This window comes from Grus americana, chromosome 11 (assembly GCF_028858705.1).
Source record: "Grus americana isolate bGruAme1 chromosome 11, bGruAme1.mat, whole genome shotgun sequence".
Taxonomy (NCBI): domain Eukaryota; kingdom Metazoa; phylum Chordata; class Aves; order Gruiformes; family Gruidae; genus Grus; species Grus americana.
In genome coordinates this window covers 10,895,881-10,916,310 of record NC_072862.1, presented here as the reverse complement: position 1 = coordinate 10,916,310, position 20,430 = coordinate 10,895,881, and the positions used below count along the sequence as shown (strand labels likewise).

At 43.5% G+C, this 20,430-nt stretch overlaps 1 protein-coding gene across 1 annotated transcript; it reads right to left on the bottom strand.

Annotated features, from left to right (window-relative positions):
• Positions 1-352: 352 nt before the first annotated feature.
• On the bottom strand, positions 353-18,952 carry IHO1 (interactor of HORMAD1 1). Its single transcript, XM_054838687.1, has 8 exons — positions 18,941-18,952; positions 18,193-18,365; positions 14,836-14,995; positions 13,297-13,454; positions 11,407-11,455; positions 10,655-10,742; positions 3,410-3,513; positions 353-2,657 (listed from the first exon to the last, which is right to left on the bottom strand). Exons 1-8 carry the CDS (start codon positions 18,950-18,952, stop codon positions 1,350-1,352), a joined length of 2,052 nt encoding a protein of 683 aa, XP_054694662.1. The 3' UTR covers positions 353-1,349.
• Between the last annotated feature and the right edge of the window lie 1,478 nt (positions 18,953-20,430).

Genomic DNA, 20,430 nt, shown 5'->3' with positions numbered 1-20,430 from the left:
GCAAAGGCTATGCTGGGATGCTGGGGAGCGGGTGCAGGAGGGCAACATGAAAGGAGAGGCTGCTGCTGCCGACAGTCGACACCCAGCCCCTTCGCTGACAGAGGGGGGGGTCCCAAGGCTCTGGGAGCTCCCCACCCCCACCCCTGCTGCCTTCTCCTTGCTAATTAATGCCACTGAATCAACTGGAAGGTTGGATGTTTCCTTCTTTAAACATCAGAGAGGAGACGAAAAACCAGAATCCTCCCACTTCCACAATCCAGGAGAGTTAAACAGCTGGAGACCAGCTGCCTGCTCACCCACTGAAACAGGATCTTGCCCCTCCCAAAAAAACAACTCAAAGACACTGGACTTTGGTGAAGACACAATGAGTTTATTAAAGCCAGGAAAAAGGGATCCCAGTCTTCCCCCTTGGGACGACAAAGCTGGACTGGTTGTATTCGTGGCAATAGATCTGTTTTGTCAACACCTCAGTGCTGCTTTTGCCAGTAACATCTCGGATCAAAAATGAAACGTGATAGAAATGTCTGAAGCAGTGAAAGCTGCCGATAGTCTGAGCTGGTACCCTGGAAAGCGTTGCTCTGCGGGAGCCGGGGCTGCCCAGCAATCTTGGTGCTGTGTATGCCAGGTTAGGTGAGCAGGCTGGTCCTTTCTGACTTGAACATTTTGGAGCGACTCCTTACCAGAGAGGTGCAGGTTCCTGACAGACAAGAAGTGACCAGTGACTTCATCTGCTGAATCTGAATGTCACATCTTTTGGCTTCTGTTTGAGAACCACTGCTCTTGAAAAGCGTGCATTGGAGAATTCTTTGCTTAGCCAAGAGATACAAATAAAGTAGAAACTAAATGATTTCCTGAATTTTCTGAAGCCAAGAAATTTCAGCCTAAAAGGAGAAGGAATGCAATAGCCGATGAACCTGAGATGTTGGGATTTGGTTTTCCTCAGCTAAACTTGTCCCTGTCCAAAGGTCACGAACAACTCCTGGGACAAAACTGAATCTTACCAAAATCAGCCAGAACAGCACTCCTACTGCCTAGGGAGCTAAAAAGCTGAACTTTTAGACATACAAACCAACACAGAGACTACAAGTGAGAAACAGAGCAAAGCCTCTGGCCACAGAGATATTATTACAACTATCTAGTTGAAAAGTTTACAGATCCCATCAGCCTTCCAAGCTAGGGGAGAGCTTCCCCTCAGAGCTCCTGTAGTCCCTCACAATATATCAAAGTGGCAGTAACACTTTCAAACATCCAGGCGTGAGCCTTGTCTCTGACTGAGTGGGTAACACACCTAAACTGCGACCGAGACAGCCAAGCCTGTGCCGAGGATGCTGAACACAAAACGAACCCCCTCAATCAGAATAATCACTATCAAAAACTAAAGAGCAACAGGCTGTATTCTGCTCAGCCAGTGAATTGACAGAATGTGGTTTCTTGGAGGCTGCAGGGCTTTGGAAAGTGGAGCAGCTCATCTGCTTTTCACCTGCTGTGCTACACAGGGAAAATATATTCTCCTGGGGAGAGGAATCCAAGAGATTCCTTTTTACACTGGAAACATTCGCTCTTCTTTTAATTTCCAAACTTCTCTTTCTTTTGTCTGCAAGTTGTTGCAGGCTTTTATTGGAGCATGGCACTGGCGGGAAATTCTTTGTAAGCCTTGGCTGGATCTGCTGATTGGAGGCTGCAGAAACTGGGTCAGAGCTTCCCAAATGGAGAGCAACCGTGTATCTGGGAAAGCAATTTTTTCTGGAGCTTTCCAACTCAATAATCCCATTTGCCTTCCTTTGCTTCAGCCCGCCATCGGCACATCGAGAGAGCTCGCCTTTTCTCATAACAGGGCATGTTTTCTTCCTCCCCATTGCTTTATTCCAGGGGATCCTTCCAGGCCTCTGTTTCGCTTTGCTCCCTACAGCTGCGTTCTCCACCTCACGGTCGGCAGCCCAGTTATTATTTCTTCGCCCAGGCATATCTTTTTGTACAGAAAGGTGGCAAACTTGAGGCTGCCTCTGTTGTGACGGTGTCATGGGTTCAAATCCTCTGGTGCCTCTCCTGACTGCCTTCCTCCGTGGAGTTGGTAGAGGCACCTCCTGTGGTACAGGACAGTGTTTCTTCTGACTGCTCCCCAAAAAATGGCTGTTAGTGCAGCATATGCAAAGATGCTTAGCACAGCTCTCTGTTTCCAAACCATATTTCACCTCCTGCAAAGAAGTGTTTTCTCTGCCACACACCGCTGTAGCAATGGGGCTGACTTTCCCTCCTGAAGCTGTGTTTAGGTCACCTGGAGATGTGCTGTCATCCCCAGCCACCTGGTTCCTCACAGGGGAGTCTCTGTGCTGCTCCCCCACTGCCATGCAGGGGGGCTGAGACCGACCCGAGGAGCTGCAACCCCCCCTGCCCCGGCAGCACGGCCAGCACACGTTCTCCTCACCCAGAGGAGCACATGGGCCAGGGGAGGTCTGGGAAGAGTTATCTGCCATGTGAGGAGGGAGTCTGGCGCTGGAAATGAGCGTGTGCAGCTCAGCTAAGGCATTAGGGAGCTTCAGGAAGCCTAGTTCTTCACACAGCTTCAGGTGCTGATCACTCAGCTGAGCTGGCAGCGACTCCAGACCCTCCTTCAGCAGCTGGACACTGGATTTCACATCCAAAAGTTCCACGTCTTTCTGGGGAGACAGCGAGCAGGGCAGAAGCAGGAAGCAACACATTAAAAGGTGCAATAATAGTATTCAAACAAGAAACTTTTAGGTACTATGTGTCAGATCCCTTAGGTTGGGTATTGACCCAAAAATCAGCACTTTGTATCTCCCTGTGTAATACCTACAGAAGGGAGAGGTTTGGGATTGGGGCATACCCCTAATTTACCACATGCCCCAGGAGTGCTGCCTTCTCATGTGCTGGCGTGACGCATCCTTGCCAAAAAGCAATTCTTGCAGCAGGGTCTTTGGAAAAACCAGACCTGTCCAGGAGGTCTCTGACAGTTCTTTCTTTTGTCTCTGACACCCACTTGTTCTTTTTTGACCTCTTTTTTCCTCTCCCTCATCCGGCTGAAGGGACAAGGCACCGCACTTCTGCAAGATGCTCTCCCCTCGCAGGTGCGCACTGCACCACCTCCTCCAGCGATGGCATGCGCCGGGTGAGGAAGCAGCGCTCCGTGACAGGCCACTGTTGGGCTCCCCTCTTGCTGACCAGGGTTTCATCAGAGCTTACAGCACTGTTAACCAGCACTTGGGTGAGCATCAGTCAGCATCTGGCCTGGAATTAGCATTTTAATATGTCTTTCCCCCTTCATTATAACAGAAGCAGTCTACTTTATAATCCACCATTCAAAGGCGATTTAATATTCAGTTAATATTTTGAAGAAGCAGGAGAAATTCAGAACGAAGATTCAGAATAAAAGATTAATTTCAGCACTTACGGCTGCAAGTCTCCTCTCCATCTCCAGCAGTGCCTGCTCCATTTGGCTTTTATCTGTCAGAGCTTTCAGCACCGAGCCACAGTGACTTTGAAGAGCATCTTGCACTAAACAGGGAAATCAATAAAAAACACATTTGGTCTTTCATTTGTAAATGTGAATAAAGTACTATCAATACTATTGCTACTTCCTCCACAGCTTGGCATGAAATACTTCACTGTCCTGTGCAACCATAGTGATTCGCCCGCTGAGATCTCCCCGAGCCCCAAGCGATGAACAATAGGGTAGATGTTTAATGCAAAGCACTTGAAATTTATAAGACGCTGAGTATAGGCCAAACCTCATTTACTGTGCTCTATTAATATGACAGCTGGAGATGAAAGGCTACATGATGCTGCAAAACTCGGTTGGCTCAATGCAAGGGAGGCTGAGGCTTGGTTGTCTGCCAACTTCGCAACAGGCATGGCCGGGGAGGGAGACCCCAATACATCTGGGCCACCCTGGTGTAACTGACCCCCTTCTGTCACCAGCTGATGGTAAACGGGAGCTTGAATGTGTGACGGGAAGAATAGTATTGCTGGTAACAGGAGGGAGATGCGAGAGGTTCATGGGTAAGAAGTGCAACCAGAGACTACGTGACAGAAATGCGCAGGAGGCCGGTAACCAAAGGAAAGCTGCTTGAAGGGATAGTGGGATATTACGAAGGAGTGTGCAAAGAATAGGGACTTCCAGTTACTGGGGAACAAGGGGTTTAGATTTGAGCAAGATGTTCTTGGCTTCAGTCAGTCTTGTTGAAAAACTGATAAGATATAAGAACTTTTGTTATATCATTGGACAATAACATAACCCCCTCACATGCAGCTGCAATTGTTCTTATAGGAACCACCACTGTGCCTAATACACTAGAACATGGGAATGCAGTCTGCAGCGTACATGGAGCTGAAAAATCCTCAGCAATCTTACAGAAGTCTTCCTTTAAAATCATAAATTCTGACACAGAGAAAGAGCTGTTTGTTAAACATGCCCGGTCTTTCCTGTGAGCAGTACGGGAAGGTGTGTACAGATGGTGGGGCTGGGGTGGAACATTGGCTGGTTGGAACAAAACAGGATGTAAAGCACTCCTGCTAAAACAAAGCGTTGCCAAGCCAATGGGCCGCGATAAACTCTGGAGTCCTGTACTAGCACTTGCACACCCGAGAAAAATTAGACTAAAGACTATGTTCCAACAAGTGGCTGCAAGAGCTCTGCAATTAATTAATCAATCCTCTTTTGCTACAGATCCAACGCGTTTGATTGACTTTGGTGTCAGTGGAGCTGAGAACCCGGCTGAAAATATTCCTGCATGCGGAGTATTTATCTCAGCTCTTCAGCGCAGCACCTCTCACCTCAGAGAGGTGTGCTCACAGGCTGCGGTGCCGCAGAGCACTCGGAATCTCTCCTCTTCATGCCCTGCTATTTTCATTAAGCTTGCAGGGACTTAATTATCTCGGTGAGCTGTGCCCTTCTGTCAAACTCTAGATGGAATTGGTCAAAGAGTTAAAAACTATTAGGGAGAGACAGGCAGAAAGTGATCATACAGGCTTTGTTTCTGTAAAAACCAGGGACATTTTAAAAAGGTACATTTGGGAAGGAAGAAAGGAAAGAGATCTGAGCAATTATGGGCTTACTAGTTTGTTCTCATATTGTGCAAGGTTTTAAATAGACCTTAAGAGAAAGAGTAGTCAAAGACATGGAGGGAAATGGAATGAAATGGAACAAGATTTTATAATAGGTGAATTGTGCCTGACTAATGTAACACACTAGGATAAGATAAATGACTTATTAAAAGGCAATGCAGTGGCCTTTCTGTAGATTCAAACAAAGCCTTTCAGTTGTCATGTAATATGAAAAAAGCTGAGAAAAATGAGGTGGATAAGCATCAATTAAAGGGAAAACATCAGCTCTTGAGAGGGGTGGCATGAGGGGACGAGGCGGCTTTGGAAGGTGCTCCTTCTCCAGACCTGCTCAAAATCTGCCATAGTCACCTGGCTGCGAAAGCCAGCTGGCATTTAGGTAATTAGCAGGTGACACAAAGATGTAAATGTCAGCATCAGGGGCTACAGGTGAGATGTGCGCAGGCTCTGGCTGACGGGAACTGCTGTGCACCCTGGGGTGGCTGGAAGCCCACACGCAGTCCTAGCCATCTATGTGCAAGGAAAAAAAGAGTTTGAACTGGGACACGTGCAGGGAAAAGCTACAAGATAATTAAGTGCTTAGATGATAATCTCCTCTTATGAAAGGAGATTGAAAGCGTTCGGCTTATTCAGCCCTGCAAACCAGAGGTGTCTGGTGGCATGGGGCTGGAGGTGCTGCTCAGGTGATGCTGGAGGGACGGAGTGCTTGTCAAGAGCTGCTCCTGGCAGCAGGAACCGCTGGGCCAGGCTGTGTTTTTAGCTTCCTTTGCCTTCCTCCGAAGGAGCGGTGCTTGGGCACAGTGCACGTAGCTGTGGTTTGCGAGAAGGAACCCTGCAGTTGCCTCATCTGTGCATCTTCCTCACATGCATGAAGTTAAACCACTTCACAGACCTTGGCTTGGGGGAATTTCTCCATTTTTTCAGGATGCCCATCACCACACGGCTTTGCCTTGTTCTGCATAGGAGCGTGGCTGATTTCCGAGGATTATCTGCACATATTTCAACTAAGAAGCTCTCTGGCTGTCGCAAGCAATTTCGTTGTCCCAGCTCTCTCACTGCTGTTTTTAAGCTTTTAGTCTTTTGCTCTGACAGATTCAGATGTTTTTACAAATCACCAGGAGAAAGCTGTGGTTTGCAGAGTGTGTTTGTAACGGTGGAGTGAATGTTTGAATGGGCCCTTTGAGACTTTACATCTCCCTGATTAGAGCTAAAGGCTACCTGCAATCTGAAAGCAGGTTTTGGGGGAGGAGGAAACTCCTTTCACATCACTTCATCACCTTCTATCTCTGCATAGTGAGGATATAGGAAGGCCAGCATCAGCAAGCTTACCTCAGCTTGCTGCTCTTCCCCATATGCTTAATTTTAGTTCAGAATTATTTTTAAAACTTTCTGATTTCCCTAGTCTGTCTGTTCTTCTACAACATGGTATCCTCAGTCTAAAAATAGCACTGCATCCACTGGGCTTGTGATCTGCACATACGTTTGACTCAGCACAGCATGCTGCAGGCAAGCAACCAACAGCCAGTCTTTTGAACGCGTTTCATTTGTACGTGTAGGAGTATTCTGCAGAAAAAAACCCCTCAGTACAGAGGAGGGGCATTCTCCTTCCCTCTCTGGCTTCCATACCAGAGGAGTGTTCAGACTTGTCAAACACTATTAAATAAAATAAAAATGGGCGTTAATCTAGAGTTAAAAAAAGGCATTGAGATGGCCAAATTCGATCAGATCAAGGACCCTGTTAGTCAAGTCTCTTGCCTTTGAAAATGATGAAGAATGGCTGCTTCAGAGAAAGTTTTCTTCAAATAACCCCCGCAGCAGATAGTTATTGAATAACCTGATCATAGAAGGAAAAACTTTACTCAGTTAATGGGTAGCTTATGCACAGACTTGTGCCTCTCTCAAGGTATTTTACTCTAAACAAACCAGTTTTTTACAACCTGGAACACCACTGTGTTTTGATTTGCTGTACCATTGTCTTCGGATGCTACTGGTTTACATTATATAACATATGGAATGTGAAATCTGGCATGAGATAAAAGGCTGTAGGACCTCCAGGGCCTGCCGAGTGGGCCGCTCTGCCACCCTGTGCTGCTGAGGGTTCCCCACAAATCAGCCTGCACTCGGATGCAGCTGCAACCCCAACAGCTGAAAACTACAGTCTGAGCAGCTGAGGGAGGGAGCATCAGCCTCCAAGCCTAGGAATATTAAACAGCAACTGCTTCTGATGCCTATCTATCATTGCTTGTGCAACTTGTCCTGAGATTGGCACTGACAGCACAGAGGCTTTAAATAACATTTTGGAGGGAGGTTGGTTCCCCCGCGCCCAGGTTCAGTAGGGGAAATAGAAGGAGGTATAAACCTGGTGAGACACGAGCAGGGAAGAGCTATGGAGCTCAGCAGAGCACTGCATTTTCTCCCTGGGCAGTAACTGAGCTGTGCCAGCGGGTGAGACATTTGGGCTGTCACAGCCGCATCCTGCTCGGACATACCCCAGGTAGTCAGCAGGCAGAAGACATCTGCATGGGGGAACTGTGGGATGAGCTGTCCCCGATCTCAGCCTGCTCTACGGCAGATAGTGCCCAAAGCCCTGAAGTGTGACAATGAGGGGTTTCAGCACTCACCACGACAACCGCACAGCCTCTTGCCACCCGTGCCGAGGTGCTTTGGAGTCTGGTTAAGTCCCTCATCTCAACAATTTTCATTGCCAGTTACTGCACAGCTGGTGAGCAGCTGCATGGAAAGGCGTATTTCCTTTATTGGTTTTAAATCTTTTGGCTTTTCAGTCGCTACAAACGCAGAATGTAAGGGCACTGCCTGGGTGTCGTATCCTGGACCTTACTGTTCACAGTGAACAAGCTCAAATCCCACCATTATAAACATAGCAAATTCCCCTAGAAACCTTGCCAGCAAATACTGGGCCTCGGGAGTCTCAAAGCAAGTCATGTTTGAAAACTGCCCACCAGGCACCAGATTTTGTCAGAGAATTGCATCAGCTTGTACCTCTATAAGGGACATATTGCACATGATTTTGTCACCCTTGCTGGCAGGAGCATCAGAGGATTGCCTGTGGAATGCTGGCTGGGAATATGCTCCTCATTTGCAACGAAGTCAAGGTGGTGCAGAGGATACGGCTGTTGTGCATTGCCACAGCTGGAACTACCAGATACCAGAAAAGCAAAGCAGTTCAGAGAGGGCTGAGCTGTGAAAATCAGGATTTGTATAAAAAAAATAGGTTTTGATGGAAGTGTGGGCATATAAATTAAAATGAGAAAAATATAAGAAGAAATGAGTTACAGGAGCTGAAATCAGAAGGAAAGAGCAAATGATGAGCAGGCAAGTCAACCAGAGAAACTCTGTATAAGGTGGAAGAACAGAGGACATAGGATCTGCTTGCTTCTTTACATCTCCGTGCACAGCACACCGAGATGTGTGCAAGGAATAGAGCAGCTGTGCCTTGGTGGAAGCTGCTCAGGCAAATGTTATCTCACCTCCAGTGCCAGACACAGCTCTATCCACTCTGTGCAAGCACATATGGACAACCCTCAAAAGAGAAGATTTTTTTTTTTTAATCTCACTGCATAGAGCATGCCAGCCCAATAGCATTGGGAAATGCTTTGGAAATATATTTTGAAAAATATTTTCTGTTTTGTTCTCGCCCAGTGGCTATGCAGACTCTGCCAAATGTGCTTGCTACCCACTGCTATAAATGAGGCCTGTGATACTTTTTATAATTAAGCTTTTAATGAAGACGGATTTGATTTCAAATTCCACCTCCCTTTGCTTTTCAGAGCTGTTTGAATGTCCTGGTGTACTACTCTCTTTGAACAGAGCCTCTTCACTGTCTGCATTCCTCTCCTACATGTAAAATCCTCCACTGCCAATGATTTAACGTGTCTCTAGCATGTCACCTACATCCCAAGGTCCTGCATCATCAGCCACTGGCATTCAGTGCTTTATGAGCTCTTTATCACCCAAGTTTAGGAATTTTATACCAGTGTTTCAAGGAAATTGCCTCAGTTGGGATCTTTTCAAGGCACTAGTACAGGTATTTATTTAGTGGGAACTTAATTATCCATCACTGTGATATCAGTCAAATGGCAGTGTTTATCAGCAATTAACCAGTGATAGATGAACCTCCCAGAAATATAAAAAGAACAACATTGTGGAGCGTGTGATGATTTTCATTATATATTCAACATTCTGCAGCATGATACATTACAGAAAGTGCCAATTTTTCTTTTCAATTGCTTTGAAAATCTAGCAGCAGGCACCTCTGGGAGATTTCTCATTTAATTCAAGGCACATTTATTTAAAATGGGTATGGAGAAGAAACAGGACAGCTGAGCAAATGGTATGGAATGAAGAGGGGGAATCGTGAACAATAGATTTGATTTTCAGTGCCATGACAACAATTTCTGTGCACGAGGTATACGAAATTAGGCAAAGTTCTGCTGCAGAGTGGACAAGTTGAGGCACTTAAGTAATTAGGAGATGGGCAAATGTGTAATAGGAAGCTTGTTGCGCTGGCCAAAGCAGACAGATTCTTGCTTACATTAAGGTCCCACCAAGAGCGCTTGCCAAGCACAGCAAGGGAGTGTTCTTAGTATAACAAGGTTGGTATTTCAAACGTACAGGCTATCACAGCCTCATGCAGAATCCACCAGACTCCCCTCTTCTTGTCTCAGAGAGGTGTGTTGACTTAAAGGGTACCTGTCAAAGCTGTGTGTCGTGGAAGCCTCATTTTACCGCACAGTAAATATTATAGTGCTTTTGTGAAGCTCTGCTGCCTTGAACTCACAAGGTATAATGCACTTCACATTTCTTGCATGTATTGAAGCTGGCCTCTTGTTCTTGCATGGAGCAGAATATGTATATATTTTATATAAAAAATAATACCAGCATTAAAAATTAACGCACTCTCAAAGCCAAATTAGAAACAATTTCTCAGAAGCCCTTTCCCTCAGTAAAGACTGCTGTGACTATCCACTTCAGAGATGGAGCTGTTCAAAAGTATTTTACATTATTAGCTTTTTTTGGGAGGTCACCTTTTTATGATGGCAATAGTGTGCTTCACTATGTGCTTCTTACTTAAGAAAAGAGCAGTACTAGTTTTGCTCCTATCTAAAACATAGAGGAGAGATGGAAGACTTCATACTAACACATGAAAATCTGAGAAAGCCCTAAAAACTGAAACTGGATACTCAGGATATAAATATCTGAGTTATTTTTACTGCATATTCCATTAGTGCTCAGATAGTCTAAAAATGATCATACTCCAGGCAGAACACAAAAACATAGAGGTGCATTTATCTATGTGTGCATGGCGTCTAAACATGCAAGACCTAAGTTCCTTGATGTAGTACAAGAGAGCAGAGAAAAGGAGACTATCACAGAGTAAGAATGGAAAAACAGATGAGTCCATACCATGGATAACTTTTATTTGCTTTTCTCCCTTAGGAAGAGCAGCTGTGAGCGGCAAGACTTGCCTGGTTCACCCCAGCTTGGAGACAACACCCTGACATTCAGCAGTTTGACTGTGCCCTCTGCTGTTAACAGAAACACAGAAAGGACTTACGTGTCTTGGAAATGGTTTCCAGGTAAACCAAAATGGATTTGTTTCTTGAATCAAACATTTCTCCAAACTTGTCCAAGCATGCTTGCAGCTGCAAAAACGAAGGCAAAGGAGAAAATTAATACATTGCCCTTTCTTTGTTTGCAAAAACACAGCCCCAAATGCCACAGAGCAATGACTGCAACTCGTGTAATGGAACAGCCTGATAATGGTTATTTATCTGTTGCTTTAAACAATTTGTCCAGCTGTTGGTTGCAACCCCAAAGGAGATCTGGAATGGCTCAAAAGGCTCATGAAATGTTGCAGAAATCTTAACAGATTTTGAAATAGAGATACTAATTTGTAAAAAAAGCATTGATAGTAACATTAATCAAACCACAAAAGTGTTGGAGGAGACGCCTTCTGACAGTGGGACCACATTGACTTATTCCTGAGAGCAGACTACTGTCTTCAGGCAGAAGGAAAAAAGAATTGATATTTGCAGAGAGCCATTACAGCCTGTTCTTGCTCCCAAGACCCAGAGAAATTCCACTGCTTGACCCTGAGGCAAGGTCCTAAAGACCTTGACCCTAAGGACAGGCCACAAAGACAATGGTATATGCAAAAAATTTGACAATTGTTGGTTTAAAGCATTTGAGTGCTCCAGACAAACAGTGTAATAATTCAAATATCAGCACAGTAAATGAGAGAAGGTGAATGTTCTGTAGCATTTCTAACTCTTTATTATTCTGCACTCTGAATTTGAATTAACTTACCCCTTGAAGCCTGTCTTTGATACTGGAAATAAAGGTGCTTAAAACCTCACTAAAATGAAAAAAAACAACAAGTATAAAACAGACATGTAAGTTACTGAAATGGACAGAAATTGAAAAGTTCACAGTAAAAACGAGACATGAAACACTGCAAGGCATAGGGTAGTGCATGATGTAAGCACAGGAAGGTGCATAACCCTTTGAAGTCACCTTACTTGTTTTAGGAAAGCATGGATTCTGCTATGTAGAGTAAGAAAAAAATATATACCTACACATGCATATATATATCGTATACATGAAATGATTTTTTTTTTAAACTCTCCCATTTTTGGCCTAGCATTTGTGCCTCCCTCCAAAGTTTTAGTTGGCATTTATGCAACTGTCCATTAGTTGCTGGGGTGTTACCACCGCGCTATCTGCTCCGGAAGGATCCAGCCTTGGCGGAGGTGATGTGCCAGTTGCTGGGATACATGAGTATTGTATTTGGACTTAAATAACTGTGGGAAAAATATGGGAAAAGCTTCAGCAACAACAAAGCCCAAGCCAGGAAGAACAAATAACTGCAAATCCTTTTCTCCTGAGATTACGCCTGTGGTTTCTGTTATCCATCCTTTTAAATTGAGCGAGCCTATCAGGAGCCAGGCTATATTCATGATTACCCTATCAAACCAAAATGCAAAGACGGTTGCTAAGCAAAGTGATAACTTATTTCCTCTCTGAAGATTTGGGTCATTTAAAATCAATCATTTTGTGATCCAAATTGCAACGACCAAAAAGGTGGAGGTCAGGTAAAGTCTAGTTATGAGAATTAGGCAGGGCTTCTGAAATCTTTCTAGCCTTATGGAACGGAAGATATTCATTTTATTAGTCAAACTTGCGTGGGATACAAATTGATAAATTATACGTTTATCTTTGTAAAGATAATAATGCTATTTCTATAAACAGACTTCTAATCTGGGAGCGAGTCTGGAGTGTAGGAAGGAGCATAATTCATTTAAAGAAGAAATAAAGGATAATTAAGACTTCGGCCTAACATTTAAAACTATTTGTTCATTTCTCCATAATTCACTTACAAAAATCCTCCTCTTCTCTAATAGTCATTAGAGAATCAAATTCTGCATTATCAGAAGCATAGTGCCCATTGCAGAAGAGAAAGAGATACACAGCCTGATTTGATCAAAGGCTTTTAACAAAAATGTGTTTCACTTTGGATATTATATTACAAAATGTACAGACCTAAGCTTTATTTATAGGTGCACTGGGGAGTTTGCCATCTTTCATTTTTGAGCTTGAAACTGTTAGCTTGTTCCTTAAAGTCCTTTAGGATCTACACGTACATTTAATTCTTAACATCTGACAAAGAGCAGATGCAAATTACATTAGCAAATTACACTCGTCTGTTACCAAAACCACAATATATTAAAAATATTGTACACAAGTAAAATTCTAGAGCTAGGTGCAGATTTATAAAGGTGTAATCATTGCATCTTCCACTGTGCACATGTATGATTGGCAATCTCCTCATCTGTCCTAAACGTAAAGGCTGTCCTCAGAGTCCCTTTGATCAGTTTATAGTATTTTGAGAAATATGGGGTTTTGCAGAGAATCAATACAGAAAAAACCTGCTGATTAGATAAAGAAGGACAAAGGTAAATTCAGGTTAGAGTTTTGTTTTTCCTCGCAGCTTATAGCTGAGTGTGTTACATGAATTGCATTGCAAATAAACCCTGTTCTCTTAGCCTGTGACTTTTTCCAATCAGAGATTATCTAAAACCTGAACATATACTTTTCTTGAAGAAAGATGTCATGTGTGATTTTTAAGAAGGGAAGAAGGAGCTGCAGGGAGTGATAACCACCAGCACAGAAAAAAATTTCCAATTAATGTCTACATACCGATCATATTTGTCCTTTATTTTGTTCTTATTCACTTCAAAATTTTCCAAGACACTTTTCACTCTTCCTGCACCAAAATTAAGCAAACCTTTTTCTTTTGTATCTTCATCAAATAACTGTGGTTTTGTCTGGTATTTGGTAAAAATACTGGGCTCGCTCTGTTACACAAAAGAAAGAAAAATGTTGAAGTATAAAAATAATCAGAACATTAATTAGCAAAAAACTTCTGCGTACCAAGTGCTTTTCAGACAGAGATCACAGTGATTGGACGTGACAGATTAGATTGGATGAGGTGATTAAGAATTTCACAAGATTATGGCTCACTTAGTGTGCCTAGTTAGATTGATTCCCTGTGGAACTGAGACCCAACCCAAATTCCTCCAGACTCAGGCTTTTCTCTCATCTTGAGGATTTACAGTTGGTTGAGATCATCAGGTGTGCAGATTTTTTTTTCCCTGTATGCTCGAACATAGAGACTATAAATTAATTCCAGTGTTCTCGGAATTGTGGAAAAGTTAAAGATGTCAGTGGGAGCTCCTCTACACCAATCTAAAGAAAATCCTATTGAAGTTCCTCTCAGATAACATAATTTTGTTACCAACTAGCAACATCACTAGACTGTAGATCAGTTTTTCACATGCTTCAATATACATTTCAGAACAAGAAACTTAATATTAATAAGAAAGCTGTAAAGACTTTAATTCCACAAACTTTCCAGACACTGTGTGACCAAAACAGAAATGCCTTTTCCTTAAAACAGAAGAAAATGCAAAATCCATTAAATTGCCTTCTTTCATCATGAAGAGTGAATTTCCTTTTTTGTGTCTGATGAAAAGCTACTGCAGTTAATGGACAAGATCTCCAGCAAAATGCAGAGGACAGCAGATAGGATCTGGAACTGAAGGACAGTCTAGGGCCACCAAGCTGCCACCACTTTCCTCATCTTTGCTCTCAGGTGTTTTTATTCGGATCTGGTGCTATCTGTTAGCAGTGCAGGAACTATTTTAGTGAGGCTGGTAACATCAGAAAACATGTGCTATAGGAGAAAGATTTTGAGAGTAGAAGCTCTTTGTCGAAAACCATTCAAGCATCTGCCATAACAACAATATAGGAAGGTAATTTCCAGTCAATGGAAGTAAATACTGAGTACCTCTGTCATTCTTGCACAAAGCTAATGAAGAGAAAGAAGCACAGTATTTTTCAAAGAAGGAATAGATGGAATATTTTACCTTAGCTAGGTGGTCTAAAGATATTAGCTTGGGAATAATTTCATATTATTTTAGTAATTAAAAAATGTGATTAAAGAAAATAATACCTATCCCAATACCATACCCTATTCCCAAGAACTGATCCCCAGTTTTTCAGCCGACCAGGCTGCTATTTTGTCTAGTCACAGTAAATACGGGTATGTATCAAGAAGATAACTTGATTTCAGCAGTTACTAACATTTGCAAATGTTACCACCTGATTTCAGCATTTTCCATTAACTGTGAACGGTGGCTGTGTGCCTGCAGAGGGCTGAAGGAGAGCCAGACTCACGTCCTGGGAGTTGTGCTGTCCCACTTGTGTGCCCAGCTCCAGCGGCGCCGCTGCCGACTGCACATTCTCCAGGCAGAACTGGGAGCCGAAGAGCAGCTGAGAATCGCTCAAACTTGAGTAGTCACTAGGAGCGCTGCTCCGGATGGAAAACTTATTAGGCCTGAAATGGGCAGAGCCAGTTGTGAATGAGTCTTGAGCAATTAAAAAGCTAAACAGAATTCCCTACACAACCTGCTAGAACTGTTCAAGCACGGCCCACCCCCACGTGCTGGTTTTCATTCTCCACTTGGAGGGTACCATTCCTATAGCTGCATAATGTTTAACAGTGTGTAGTTTTGCTACACAAAGCCAACTGGCTTATCTTAAACTGTCGCAGCCATACAAATGCAGAGCAGTAGCTCTGTGTTCACCTTGCAGAGGTGAAGGTGTTTCTCCAGACCGAAGCTAGGACTGGCCACCTAACTCTGTTCATCCTACCTGCCTAGTCGGTCAGTCCTAGTTTAAGGGACACCTTGGGGTTTGCTCCTAGCAAGTGTCGGGTCTCTCTCCCTTTTCACTACTCTGGATAATAATTTCTATTGTAAATCAGATGCTGCTCAGCTTATCGGAAAGGCAGTGCCAACAGAGTAAACCATTCTGACTGATAGTTGACATTTATTGGGCATTTATTCTCCAGACGCCTTAAGTCTGACACACTGGAACAACAAATAAATAGGTAGCATATGGCTACACAAATTGATCTGAATTGTTAGAAATATTTCAAACAAATAACATGCTACTCAAAAGTTCTCTTGTTTCCCCTGAGCCTTGCCCAAATAAACCTTTTCCAGCTAGCCTTGACATTGTGTTTTGTTGCTCTCTTTCTACTCCTCTTCAGACACACGGCTTCTACCGCTTTATGGACTAGGATCGTGGCATGGTACCAGCTTCCCTCAGCCAAGGGTTTCCCTGCACAGCTGCGCCGCTTCTTCTGTCAGAGACTAGCTTCAATTTTTTTGCTAGCAAAAATACAGACTTTTTAAATTTTTCAAGTAAGCACTATTCTATTGCTCCACGTCCACAAGGTCTCATGGAGTGCTTAGGCTAGGTCCAAACATAAGAAAAGCTGGGCCAGATTTCAACTCTCAGTTCTTGCTGGGTTTTAAGATACCAAAATGGAGAGATGTGTTGCTGTCCTTGGAACTAGGAATTACAGACCAAAATTAATGAGAGAGATTCTTGCGCAGGATTTTCCTTCCATATCAAATCATATAAGTAAAGGAGAAGGAACAGGAGACTAATTCATGTGTATAACAAAAGATGATCACCCCAACATTTATTAGCAGTGACGCGTTTGGTTAATCCCCAGTTTTGGAAGGAGCCCAAACATCATACACACAACAGGGAAGGAATTTAGTAGCAGTACTTGAACTGCTCAGTCTCCCTTTTCATTATATAGTGGTGTCAGTGGCAATATCGTATTAATACTTTTGGCTTTGAGCTCACTGACTACACTGAGCCGCAGGCAAAAATAGATGAGGTATGGGTTTCTGGATTCTCAAAAAGCCTGATTAATCTGTCTGAATTCAAAACATCCCCCTTGATCTGCCTGCAGACCCCAAATCTACTAAGAAAGAAATTTGAATACAACTTTCACTAGCACTAGCTAAGCTTTGTTTAAAAAAAAATAAAATTCTTAATCTATAGCCAGCATGCCAGGGAGAGATGCACTCACGTGGGCTGCTGTGATCCCACAGGGCCAGGATCCCTCCTTGCAATGGGAGTATCACGTCTCCTGCACAAGTTTTCTAAATCCTCCTTGTCTTCTAGCTGAAAAAGCTCCCCCTTAGTTTAAGGAAGGGTTATACTGTCCTGTGAAACCCCCTTTGAAAGTGTCCAGTATGACTGGTGAATATCTCATCCCATAACCTGCTCATTTTCTCAGTCCCTTCACATTACTTAATGTCTGAAATACAAGATTCCTATGACAAAGAGCTTTATGACCAGTATTTTGAGGAGTGTTGAGCTGAGAGAACTTTACAAGCCAAGGGACTTCCCAGGCTCACTCTGCACTACAACTAAAGGTGGCTGTTGGCTGCTCTGGACCCTAATTTTTCTGTCTTAAGTCCACTATCTCAGTGGTTGGTTTAGGAACGATGGCACTTCTACAAATTAGAGAGGAGATGAAACAGTTATCTCTTTCAAATACACTAATTCCCCTGAGCAACGCATTTTTTTCTCCCTTGCTTAACACTGCCGGCAATTAATTTACTAACATCTGGGCAAGACATCAGCCTGGCCGCATTCGGCCTAGCAAGATCAGACAACCGTGATCAGATCTGCGATCAGATCCATGATCAGGCAAACTCAGCTCTTCCAACCACGTGACTGTTCCCTTCAGGACACCTGAGCTGCAGGGATGCATGCTCTGTCCTAAATATAAACCCTTCCTTATAAACAGCGAGGAAACATCCTAGATATTTAACCCCAGTTAGAAGTCCCTCCTAGGTGCTGCAATAGTTTATCTCAGGAATACTTTTAGCTTTCTGCTAACACAAGCTCTCCCTGAGTTCATGCATTTGTGCCTACAGTGTTCCTATGGTATTTGCACTAGCATGTGCGTCCAAAGCAAAACCAGCTTTAGATATGTAAGACAAGTGCCATTTAAGTTCTTGCCAGTTCCAAAAAACACTAAATCATCCCCTGCTGACCGATGGAATGGTTTGTTTTTCCCACGTAACTTTATGCAAGGTATTACAGTATTGGCAACTCCAACCCTTTCTGTCATATGAGCATGATCTAAAAAATCTGCAGCCCTCTGCATATCTGGGGAGTCAGCTAGTTCTTCGCAGCCTCAGTTTCCCTGTTGTCAGTGGGAATTCCCCCTCCACAAGAGAAGTTAGATCTTGTGGGAACCTCTTTTATTTTTCTAAGTTCTGATTTCTACTTCCAAATATTTTAGCACAACCATATGCAAATGTTCACCTTTCATTCAAAGGTTCTGCCTTGCCCCCAGCTGACAGCTGTCAGATACAGCACACCAAGAGAAACACAGCGTGAGATAAATACCCTCCTCTTGTGTTTCCTAGATGTTTCTAGGGGCATTGACAAGCTAAAAATTCGTAACTATAAATTGTCATAGGCCTTATCAGTCTTTTTTAAAATCGGTAGTTTTTACTCTGTTGTTTGGATCCACCCCTACGTGCCAAGACCAAGGTTTAACAGTCAGTTGGAAAAGCAAACCAAGTCTTCTACAATTTGCAAAATAACATTTAAACACGGTGCTGCTGTAAGTGATTATATTTGGTGCTGTCATCCCCACTGAACCTGTGCCAACATCCCTCTTCTTTCCAAGCACTGTGGGTGAAGCTCACTTACGCCTTCCTGACACATTTCTTCAAAGTGCAGTAAAGCCTCTTTGCCGAAGAAGAGATCTTTTGCTCCTGGTAGTAATCTTGAGTAGGGTCAGTGCCATAAAGTTCCTCTTCCCCTGATTCCCCTCCAGAAAATCTCCCAACCCCTTTCTGCTCCTCCTCATTTAGTGACCAGGGCTGCATCACAACAAATCCAATCGAAATTCTGAGAGCTGCTGTTCACCTGCTCTTCCACCTGGCTTTAGTCTGTATCTATAGGAACTGTCTCTAGCTCTGCTATGTTGCTTTTGTCTTCACGATTTGCTGCCTGCCAATGCGTTCAGCAAATGAGCAAGGATCAGTGTCAGCTTTGGGTTCAGAGGAACTTCAGCATCCAGGGGCCTGAAGGAGTTTAAATCAAAGAGGTTTAGCTGCTATTGCAGCTTGCAGTCATTTCCCATCTCTTCACTGGGAATGGCCACAGCATAAAATTATTTTTCTGCTTTCTGGAACAGCAGGACCTGCTTGCCGCAAATCATTTCCACCATATCCTAAAAGGAATTTCTACAAACAGATTTTGGCACTGGCCTTAATGCATTAACCACAAAAAAAATCCCTCTTGGTTATTCAGCTCAAACACTGTCTCCAGTTTCCAGATTTCAGGCTCAAAGTCCTTCTGGTCTTGTTTTAATACCGCAAGGTCATTTTTACTTTCTATAAGCCACTCCATTATTCATTCGGCTGTGATTCAATACTGCCCAGAGGCTCCTCACCTTGGAAACCATGTTAGCCCTTTGTCCTGAGCCGGTTGCTGGGGCTCTCAGGGCCTTTTGGATTGGGATTTCCGTGGAGCAGCTCTGTTTACTTACACAAAATGTATTCCTGACCATATTAAGAATTAGACATCTGGAGACAGGGGGTTCTGCCACCCAGTCTGAGCCATCTTCCAGCCTGCAGTTCCTCATTCCTCCAAGGCTCGGGATTTTTACAGCTGCTCTCTCTGTCTTTGTCCTGGCAGTCTCCTTCATTTTGTGCTTATTCTGGGACCTTCAGGCAACTTCAAAACATGTGGCCCTGCTATGTGGGATGGAGTTTCATGGGATAATGGATTGAATGAGGTTGTTAAATTTGGAAGTTTTTCTCAACAGCAGAAATAAGCCATAGAGAGTAGTGACCCAAGCAGGCCTTAACTTACAGCATCCCTTTTAAATGCCACTTTAATATTTTCATCATATATTTGTCTTACACACTCTGGCAGGCTTTCTGCTTCTGCTGTCTTTGGAAGTAGGTATATAGTAGCTTTTATGCTTTTAGCGAGTTGCTGCTTTTCTCATGAAACAAGAAAATTCTGGTAACTTCAATTTAAAATCATAATATGTTGGTTTCTATTTTTCTAGTTTTTATCGTCTTTCATTTCTTGAACGATGCCTTCTCACTTCCAGTAGTCGTCTTTACCATGTCAGTCTGCTACCGGTCCTTCTCCCGTCTGATCTGATAGCTGATACGCATTTGTTCTGAGCTTCAACATGAGATCTAAATAATCTCTGCCTCAGGCAAGCATTTAACCCTTTTGGCCATCCAGTTTAATTTCTTTTTAACAAGCTTCCTTATTACTACATCAGTGTAGTAATAAAATTAAACAGTAGTGGATTTTTTGGCTTCTGTTGAGTGATGTTGACTCCAGTTCACTGCTGTCACTCTTAGGGTAGCACTACAAGAGTAACGACACCCTGAATGTGGGTCTGGTGCTCAGTTCAGCTCAGGATCAAGGCAAGACACGTCTCTTCCCCAGGGAGTTCCCTGGCCAAGGCAGGTGTTTATGGTGTTTGAAAATGGGTTTTCAGCATCACGCCCCAGTGACACTTATCCAGTTGATAAAAGGCTGATTGAAGCATCACTGCTTTTGCGGCTGCTGTTCTCACATTCTCTGCAATCTTTCTTTGCCTGCCCTTCCGGCTGGGCAGGCAGCAGCGCTGCTCTAACACGGCACTTTCCTTAATTAAGTCTGGCATTTCAATCCACAAAAATTGCGCCATTTGTCAATACACTTACATTGAGTCTAAGTTTTCTCCACCATATAGCTGTCATTCTATACGTGTGATCCCCTCCCACCTTCTTAAATAACTGGCACCCTGATATTAACAGTGTCCAACTAGATAATCTGCCTTCTCCTGTGTTTCTAGGATCTCTATTATGTCAATATTCATACACAAGAACAGGAAAAACAAGGACTTTGGTTCCCCCACCATATTTCTCAGGCTGC